This window comes from Diachasma alloeum, unplaced genomic scaffold, assembly GCF_001412515.2.
Source record: "Diachasma alloeum isolate Michigan unplaced genomic scaffold, Dall2.0 Dall_scaffold_00521, whole genome shotgun sequence".
Lineage (NCBI taxonomy): Eukaryota > Metazoa > Arthropoda > Insecta > Hymenoptera > Braconidae > Diachasma > Diachasma alloeum.
In genome coordinates this window covers 255,577-266,013 of record NW_021680653.1, presented here as the reverse complement: position 1 = coordinate 266,013, position 10,437 = coordinate 255,577, and the positions used below count along the sequence as shown (strand labels likewise).

Below are 10,437 nucleotides of genomic sequence, written 5' to 3'. Positions count from 1 at the left end.
GAGTACTCCGTTACTTTTTACATGAATATTTGCATCCGGTACAATCGAAGGATAGGAGTTTTCCGAACGATATGAGTTTGCCGAACGAATTGAAGGCGAGTACTACGTTCATATTCGCCAGATTTTTTTTTCGACCTAGTGAGACAATTAGAATGTTTTTACGAAGAATTTAAAAAGGAAAGCAAGTAGGGGACCCAGCTTTTCTGTCAGAAGGCATGTGATCGTTTCTTGATGCGTTATTTGTTTTTTTCATTTTTTATTTCTACCGATTCCATCGGTAGTAAGGTTCTAAATGGATCCATAAAAATTTTATTTTTTAATTGAAAAAAAAAATTATTTTTTTTCTAGAAAAAATCTGATCCTTGAAACATTTGACCTTCTAAAATTGAGAATTCAATTTTTGTGTTATGCAGTGGGAGAGGCATATCTAGACGACCCCATTTTAAAGAAATGTTTCCATGTGAAAACCAATGATAGAACAAGAATATGTCATTTGATGCGAAAACCTTTTTTTACCTCAGCTGTTCTATTTCATAAATTATTGAATCGATCAATCTGAAATTTTACACAGGAGTGCAACTTCATTATTTACTCACATATTTACTTCCTTTACTTCATTTATTTACTTCATTTATTACTTCATTTTTTACTCACATAATGTGAAATGTGAATTCACATGTGAATGAAAAAAAAAAAGAAAAACGCCAATATCACGAAAACGATGTAGGAGCGGGTATATATATTTTGAAAGAACTAGATAGGAGTCATCAGGACGAATATGTTGAAAAAAAATTGAAATCGGATGAATAATTTTTGAGATATTGAATTACGTAGTTTTATACAAAAAATTGAATGTCTTTAAAACTAATCAATCAATTTTGCCCATCTGAAATCCCAGCCTGTAATATAGTAAGAGTTTGAATCCTATCAAATTTCAACTTCCTATCTCATTTTTTTCAAGCGCTATCGTGTCCACATCAATTTTATCACAGAAATGAAAAAGCTGAATTATTGGGCGCCTCGCAATAGTTAGCTAGGCATATTATGTCTGACTCGATAAATATTATTATAAGGAATATTTTGACGTCCAAAACAGTTCATTTGATGCAGTAGATTTCGAGATATTGAGAAAAGATAAATTTTTCAGAATCGCGGTATCTCAAAAATTACTGGGCCGATTGAACTGAAATTTTGCCGAGATATGCTCTCAAACAAAACCAATTATGCGCCAAAATTTCAGATTTTTATCTATCACTTTAGTGCTTTCTTTGTTAAAATTTATAAACAAATCCCAAAATTTTGTACGGGCATACGGACATACACACAGACATGCTCTAAAAACATCATATCTCCACGGTTCATGACATTCTAAGCTATTTCCAAGCAAAATTGGAGAATCGAAAAATCGACCGATTACAAAACATCCATTCCGAAGCAAAAAAAAGAAAATTATCCTAAATTTTAAGAATCATCCTGGGTAGAACGTTTTCTTATCAGAATAAAATGACGAATCAATATGCAGGATATCCCAAAACTCAAGCGAAAATTCTGAGGATAGCTCGGGAGGGTCGTTTGGAGACTAACAGTTGATCGAAAATCACCCTTCCGTTAAAAATACATATCTTCCCTCTTAATTGAGATGGAGGAGTAAAAATAATGGCAATTGATTGGGTATTCGAGCACAATACACCAGAAAAATACTAACCGTGATGCCAACTTGGTTCATATATTTTTATCAATCCATGAATTCTTCAGACTTTTAATTGTTAAGCATTTTGTGTTTAATATTAATGAAAATAAATGATTAAGCAAAATATAAATTCGCCCTGATGAAGAACAGTTTTAGTGTTGGATATTTTGGCTCGATAATTGCGTGAGAATTGCGCTTATTTATCATCCCTGCAATTTAGTGTTTTGCACATATAACCGCAATATGGCTTACGTAGGAGGATTTGGGTACATATCTGAAAAAAAGTCGTCCATTTATCACCAGTACAAAGTGAGAAAATTCACGTAATAATTTCGTATCTTTTCTCGCATCGGGAGAAGGATATGATTCCTATATCTGGGAAAAACGTTTGGTTAGTTGCGCTTCGTCAATTCGTCAGTCGTTAGCAAAGGATCGGACACAAAAATTTCATTAGAGTTTTCGTTTTTAACTACCGCCTCCCAAGCTGTGTTCAAAATATTTCCTTTGAATTTTGGTACACTCGATATATAATAAATATGTATGTATGATTTGTCTCTGCTCAATATGCGCCCCGCGATGCCAGTACGGTTGGAATCTCATATATGACAGATGATATGGACTTCAATGATATTCCACATAGGCTCTATTGATCGCTTCAATAATGATTTGAAGTATTCATACATGATTTGAAGTTCAATGAGGAGCATTTCTCAGGTAGTCCCAGACGACACGCACGAAGAATTCGATAGGAAATTCTATTAGTTGTGGTCGATTCTATTCAAGAATCCCGCAGCTTTACTACACTAAGAAAAAAAATTTCTAAGAAATAGAAATTCTATGATTGATCCAATCGAAATCGTTCATCGATTGAATAGTCGCAAAACAAAATGCTATTGTAAGACACAAATATCAATTTGCACTAAACCAAAATTGGATTGTATGAAATCGATTTTGTTAGTTGTCGAAATTCTATTAGTTGTGGTCGATTCTATTCAAGAATCCCGCAGCTTTACTACACTAAGAAAAAAAATTTCGAAGAAATAGAAATTCTATGATTGATCCAAATCGTTCATCGATTGAATAGTCGCAAAACAAAATGCTATTGTAAGACACAAATATCAATTTGAACTAAACCAAAATTGGATTGTATGAAATCGATTTTGTTATAGTATAGTATATTTTGTTTATTCTATCGAATTTAGACAATACATGTTTTTGCGACAAAATCGATTTCATACAATTCAATTTTGGTTCAGTTCAAACGCTTCGGATTTGGCGCATATAATTTTTTTTCACAATTGCAATGGAAAAATAATCAGTTCAAATGATGAAGAATTGCGTTTGTCGTAAACAAGAAACTGCTCACCGCGAAAGTCTCGCATCAATGAGTATCCAACAATATGTTCCTCATAGACCAAATGAATATTTTATTGCATCTATGAATTCGGCTTTCCCAATAAAAAAAAAAAAAATTCGGCTTTCAATCGAACAGATATTCTTTTGCGGGATATCATGACGCTGATAAATTGGGTAATTACATGCTTTATTCGAAGAAGATATCTGATAATACAGACATTGATTTGTATGTACTGAAAAGTAGATAGTAACAAAAGAAACGTTTAGATAACTGATCTCATTCTTTTTCAATCGAAAACATTAAAATTAAATCGATATTTGTGTCTTACAATAGGATTTTCTTTTGCGACTATTCAATCGATGAACGATTTGGAACAATCACAGAATTTCTATTTCTTAGAAATTTTTTTTCTCAGTGTACGCATTTTTTTTCTGCAGAAAATTTCCAGTAAAAATTATTTTATAGAAAAAATCAGTGGAATTTCATCTTTCTATAGAGCTTTTTCTATTAAGACATTATCTATAAGAATTCCTTGCTATGAATTCTCTAATTCTCTAAATTTTAACAAAAACAAGCGCTTCAGTCCTTTCATAAAATGTTAATAAAAAAATGTTATTTATACATAACTGAAAGCATTTGAAACAGCATATTTGAAAAAACATCAAATTAACCAATATAGCTATCGTAATGATCTTTTAATTTTGACTTAATGGCATTAAATCAAACATTTTAGACATCGGTTGTCTCACAATAACTGAAAAAATGTTCTTAATTGACTGAATGATAGCTTAACAAATTTGTTTGGATATGCCTTTGACTGAGTTCGAAGATGAAGGCCATAGCAAGAATCGTTATTTTTATTTATTCGAAAATTTTCAAAAATTTTGTATTTTTTTAAAATTAGAATTCCGGGGATATCTTTGAATATCATGCTCCAAATAAATTGAATCATAGCTTGAAATGTTTGTTTTAATGCCATTAAGTCGAAGTTAAAAGATGATTACAATAGGTATATTGGTTGATTTGATTGTTATGATTGTTGAAAATGTTGCATTTTTCGTGAATTTTCCTGAAAGTGAGCTGTGTGATGGTTTCTTCAAATGTGATGCTTCAAATTCATTCAAGTATGTGTAAATAAAATTTTTCTATTAACATTTTATTGAAGGGCGGAGAACTAGAACTGTAAAAATGACAATCGGTTGCATATAGAAGAAAAGGGATAATAAGAATAATGATGCTGGTAACATTCAATTAAGTTGAATATCTGACAAAATTAGGTAAAAAGAAATCTTCAATTTAATAAAATGAAATAACAATGAATTGTACATGATCGAAGAAAATGATGTGCAAAATAACCATTCGAAAGCATATTGCTAATTTATTAGAAAAAATAACTATACTATAACTATACTATATATAATACAAGAGCAATTTACCACGTTTCTTTTCTTTTTGCATTAAAAAAAAATGAAACCAAAAAACTTTGAGCCGGTGTATTTCTATAGAAAATATTTCCACAAAGTTGCATATTAAAATCGAATTGTACAATTTTTTTCTATAGAATATTTCCCATAAACCGTTTCCATTGAATTAAAACACGCAGATAAACTGCGGAATTCTTCAATGGAATCGGCCAAAAACTGATAGAAAGTTTCATAAAAATAGGGTTGCCATCCTGATGAGATTCAAGTCTCGCACTCGTATCAATGTTTTTGGACTCACGAATGATAACAATATGGCGTTTACTACTTGAAAAAAAAGCCTTATACTTCCATCATGAATGCCGTCATTTTTTAGCGTGGTAAAAACTGAGAACTGTCTCAATAGCTGTCAGAGAGAGAAATGAACTTTTTTTTTTATTTAGATGGGTATCATATTTTAGTGATGTCATACAAGAACGAGAATGTCACAGAAATGTTGAGCTTTTTTCAATGTATATATAGGTACGCTCGAGCTGCGTTACCTTTCATTCTCACTTCCAAAGTTAAAAATAAATTGAATGAGTATTGAGGACGGGTATATTAATAAAGCAAAACATTGCATTGTGGTATTCCAGAAAATTTACTATAAATAAATTTTTCTTCAACATGAATATGGTTTTTACATACTATTTACAGAATCTCTTTTTACAATTATGTATAATCATCAAATTCATGCCTGTGTGTAATTCCGGGATTGCTCCCCCTCCTTTCATTTCTATGTGATGTTACAAATGTCGTATATACACCGAAAAAATGTCGGAAAAAATCCTCCGATAGCCCCTATGAATTAACAAATAAAAGATGAACCTTACGTATGTATAATAATAATACTGCAATTACAGTTGCCGAAGCATGCTCATATCGACGAAAAACTATTTCGCCCAAACTAATGCACAAAAATCAATCAACTGTATTAAATTACACACACACACACTTGAATTAATTATCTCACAATTATATCTTCATTTTGGCCAATGGTACAATTTCTAAATTCGTTCGAATTGGCTAGAAACTCAAATAAATCCCCATCATGTTAAAAATTGTGTCTCACATTCTGAAAATCGCACAAAATTTTCTTCATAAAACGTAGAAAAATACCACAATTTCCACGAGACACAATTTCTACACTGAATCCACGATAATTACTGCATTGTAAATATCTCATCTCAGCTAAAAATATCATTAAAAATTAGTGACGGAAATAAATAGTTTCATAAATATGTAGGTATAAATAAATAAATAAGATTTTAAAAATTTGTAAAGTGCCTAAGATAATAATTCGCCAGCTAGCCCGCCCCTGCCCTGCGTAGCCTACCAAAAGCGGTCATTTTGGATGTGCTACTAGGCAATGAGAACAATTATTCGACTCAAAAGAATCTCACAATTATTTCGAGCATAAAGAAGAAATTGATAATTTGTAAAAAAAAATATGGAAGAATTATCTCATGCTTGATAAAAAAAATATCTCATGCACTTTACAAGATTTCTTTTCCCTCGTAAACCTTATATATAACCTGTTCAAGTCTTTCCAACCGTTGAAATGAGATATTTAAATTATAGTTTAAATTGTCCAATCGAATCTCTTCGTTTAAATACATTCAGATAAATTTCCACTCACACACACACACACACACACACACACACACACACACACACACACACACACATAACTATTCACAGCAATAAATACATGTTTATCTGTATAAATATACATATTAAAGGCTAAAAATGGTCTAATATGTATATTTATAATTTTAGGTATAAAATTTATACTATTATACACATTTAAACAAATAGACCCGATGATTATCGTGGATTGGGCGTCTGTGAATGTTTGAACACAACATTTTTATATACAAAAATCATGAATTAGCTTTCGTCAAAAATTGAATATCCCTCTTTCGGTTGTGTGCTAACCACAGCAATCAATTTTCCCTTATTCTAATTTAATGTAACTCTTGAATCGTAAAATAATACTACTTGCATTGATAGATGAATTAATCGAATTTTACTCACGAAAATAATAAATAGATCGAAAAAAAACATTCGTTTCTTTCCGTAGATTAACTTAACAGGACACTGAACAGAAAACAATTTTTTCCTATTTTTGTATTTTTTATATCAAATGAATTATTTGATTGAATCAATTAATTACTTGATTAATTGACTATTCAGGAAATGACGAGAAAATTCAGAAACTATTTAAGTAACTGCAATTATGAATTCAGCTAATTACAATCAATCAGTTAATCCGATTCAACTCAATGTTTACACATTGTTGTTTTTTTCTTCCTAAGATTCTCTTAAATTTCATTTATCATCGATTATATCCTAATTAAATAAAGCGCAGTCAGTTAACAAATTGATCTACGAAAATTCGACCGAGAACGAAAAAAATGTACATCTTTTGTTAAAAAGGAATACCAGAATACGAACCACCATCAAACATTGAATAAATAATTTGCTCACCACTGCACAGTATTTAATTTTAAAAAAAGACACCTGGACAATTTACTAATTTCTCTGACTAAATTGAAAATTCCCGAAATAATGACGAATAATGAATAATCATCCTCAATTGGCTAATTTAAAAAAGGAAAAAACAGGAGAGTTCCATGCCTTTGAAATTCCTTAATTACCCTCCTCATCATTTCCCATACCCCTTGAATTACCATTCCTATAGCCCATAACAGTGAATTCTCATGTCTTCAATAGTCCTGCACCACTCCAACGCAAATCCCTCCGGTTCTTCCAGATAATAAGTTCTATTAGGAGTATGAACGAAGAAGATTTTGAAATTCTTGGGCTCGACCCTCAACTCCGGACTCCATGGGATTTCTCCCTTGAGTACCATATTAACAGGATCAACGTAATAGAGATGAGGTCCAGTGGTGAGAAGGAGCATTCTTCTCCTGGCGAATAATCCCTTTCGTTTATTAACAAATCCCTGTTTCAGAATGAGATGATCATCAACGAAAGGATTCCAGGGATTGGAGGTCTTTTGCTTTTCGAGTTGCTCCTTGATTTCTTCAGGGGAGAGATCAGAGATGCAACCGCTCTTTCGTCGTGGTTTCTCGATTGCAGGTGTTGGTTTATCAGTAGTGTCCTCCCCAATTCCCAGACCAAGAAGCCTCGTCAGTTGTTTATCATCCAAACCAGGTTCCAGATGATCAGGAACTCGATAATGTGATCTCAACTCCTCGTGCTCAGAGGTACCAGGTAGATAAGGGTAGATTGGAGGTGGTGTCTGCTCGTGAAGAGTCTCAAAGTCAACTCCTTCGAAGAATGGATGGGCTCTGATGCTTGGATAGCCGTTGCCATGTTCATCAGTTGCCCCAAGTCGTCCAGATGCTTCAACCACAAGTAGCTGACTCACAAGCGACTTGGCAAGATCACAAAATCCATCAGGAATCTCATACTCAAGCTTCAAGATTTTCTGGAAGATGAGGTATTCACTCCTAGATCTAAATGGAGGTAATCCCGCCACCATTTGGTATATTATGCAACCAAGAGCCCAAAGATCTGAAGCTCTTGATGCTGTTTTATCGGTCAACAGTTCTGGGGAAACGTACTGCGCTGTACCAACGAAGGAATTGCGTCTTTCACGTCTAGCTAATTGTATTCGATTCTCATAGTTGTCACTTGGTCTTTCCAACTCTGGATCCTCCTTGAGTATTTTGGCACTGCCAAAGTCAGTGATGAGTACGTGCATCTTCTCGTCAAGGAGAATGTTCTCGGGTTTTAGGTCACGATGAATTATACCAAGACCGTGAAGGTACTCGAGACCACGAAGGATCTCGGCTGAGTAGAATTTTGTACACTCGATGTCGAAGGAACCGACTTTGTTGATGTAAGGCAGTAGTTCACCATTCTTGGCGTAGGAGAGAACGAAGTAAAGGCGGTCTACGTCTTGAAAGGTGCAGAATAAACGTACGAACGAGTGTTTTGCACCTGCCAACATGTTTAACACCTCTTTCTCTCGTTTGACGTATTCCGTCTTCTTCTCTTTGATAATGTATCGCTTGTCGCATACTTTTATTGCGTATTCACGACTCGTGTGAATGTCTTTTGCGAGGTAAACCTGTGGAGGAGAATAAAACATTGATAGTTGAGTTTTGTTTCTTTAAAATGGTTAACACCATCAGTTGAATATAACGAAACTTAACATAATTTAAAGATGTTTAGCCATTTTCAGCAAATCTCATTTTTTCATATTCCAGCAAAATTCTATAATTTTTGTGGCTGATAGCGGAACATATGAAACTAACGTCTTTGATGTTAAAAAAAATGAATCGCAATAATCTCGCCAGAAATAAATAGACTAATTTTTCCTTATACACGGGCTCTTATGGGATTTATGTTGCAATTTATAATTCACATACTATAAGACTTTAAAAACAGAAATAAAAATAGATGGTAATGTGCAAAACTATGCTGAATCGAATGGCCAGAAAAAAATTTGGGGTACTACCGCGCAAAAAGAGTAAATATTTGAAAGATTCTATCCCATATAAGCCCATGTTAGCACATGCGTTTGATGCATTTTGTCCACTCGATTTATAAATAATAAACGTGGGTTGGTGGATTGCAATTTTTATCAAGATAAAGGGAACAGCTTCATCTTTCAGACGAAAAAAAAAATTTTTTTTTAATACTTTTTTTCAAGCGATTTTGGATAAACATCCTTAACATGATTTATCTCTGATATCGAGATGTCTCCCTAGGGATAATCTTCGAATAATAATGACAGGAAGACACTTACGGTAGAGAAACTGCCCTCGCCAATGACCTTCCCAAAGATGAAGTCCTTAGGCGTGCGTTTATGCGTTGGTAATACCGTTGTCGTGGTAGTAGCAGTGGTAATCTCCGTATTTGGTGCTGCTGGTAAACGTGGCGTCATGGTATTTTGATTAGCCACAACACCGTTGGTCATGTCATTAGTGGGTGGAGACATTTTTGACACCGGCTCCTCCACCGTCACTGCCGGCTGTGGCGAAACGGTAAGCGCCTGGTTCGCCACACGCTGCAAAACAATTATCAAAAATTCGTTGGTTGTTATTCCCCTGAATTCAGCAATTAAAATATCTAATCTAAATCATTCAATTGGAAAAAAACCTCCAACAAATATTTGTCCAGTTGCCAGAGAGGTCTAATCAAGTGAATGAATTGGAGATTACATGATCTTCATTATCACTCCCCGGGAGAAGGAAAAATAACGCAAAAAAAATAAAAATTTATAAATACCATTATCACTAAATTATGCAGTAATCGAAGTGTTTATTTGAGGAATGTTTGACGGAATTTATTCACAGTTTCGATTGCATTTTTATGAAGGTTATCGTTCATGTGAACTTCAACTCAACGATCACGGGGAGCAAGCGTGATCTTTCTTACTTCCGGTTATATACGGATCGAAACACCATCGGCATATTCCAACAGTTATAAACGTACATGTATGTGTATATGAGAAATTTAGTGAGGAAGAGAAATTCTATAAGGATAGAGAAGGAATTGGTGTTACAGCCTCGTGGATTTCTTGTTTACGCGTTATTGGCCTAGCAACAGCAGTTTGGCCTCGAGGAGGCCTCAAACTGAATGAATTACCCATCGAGATAGTGGGAATGTTTGTTTTCATGTTCAATCATCTTCAGCATTGATTATTTTTCCCGATTATCTAGACTACATGTATAGAAACAACAAACATTCCGAATACAAATGACCATTAACAGAAGGGATTGTTGTGACGTATAATGACGGCGCTGTTTATTTGGATTTTAGGTATTTCAAACACGAAATTATTATTTTCGTGTATTACTCCATTCCAGTCACAGTGAAGGCCACCAGTCAGCCAATGGCCACAGTTAGCCATGCGTTCCAGGACAATGACCCCAGAACCAAGCATTTAACTC

At 33.8% G+C, this 10,437-nt stretch overlaps 1 protein-coding gene across 2 annotated transcripts in view; it reads right to left on the bottom strand.

Moving 5' to 3' along the window:
* Positions 1 to 5,089: 5,089 nt before the first annotated feature.
* The window catches only part of LOC107042808 (3-phosphoinositide-dependent protein kinase 1), a 106,937-nt gene continuing 101,589 nt past the window's right edge, over positions 5,090 to 10,437 (bottom strand). For both annotated transcript variants that reach the window (XM_015264005.1, XM_015264006.1), the window contains 2 exons: positions 9,291 to 9,551; positions 5,090 to 8,609 (listed from right to left, as the gene is read on the bottom strand). In XM_015264005.1, coding sequence (XP_015119491.1) covers positions 7,206 to 8,609; positions 9,291 to 9,551 — 1,665 coding nt within the window. In that variant the 3' untranslated portion in view covers positions 5,090 to 7,205. The remainder of the gene's footprint in view (positions 8,610 to 9,290; positions 9,552 to 10,437) is intronic.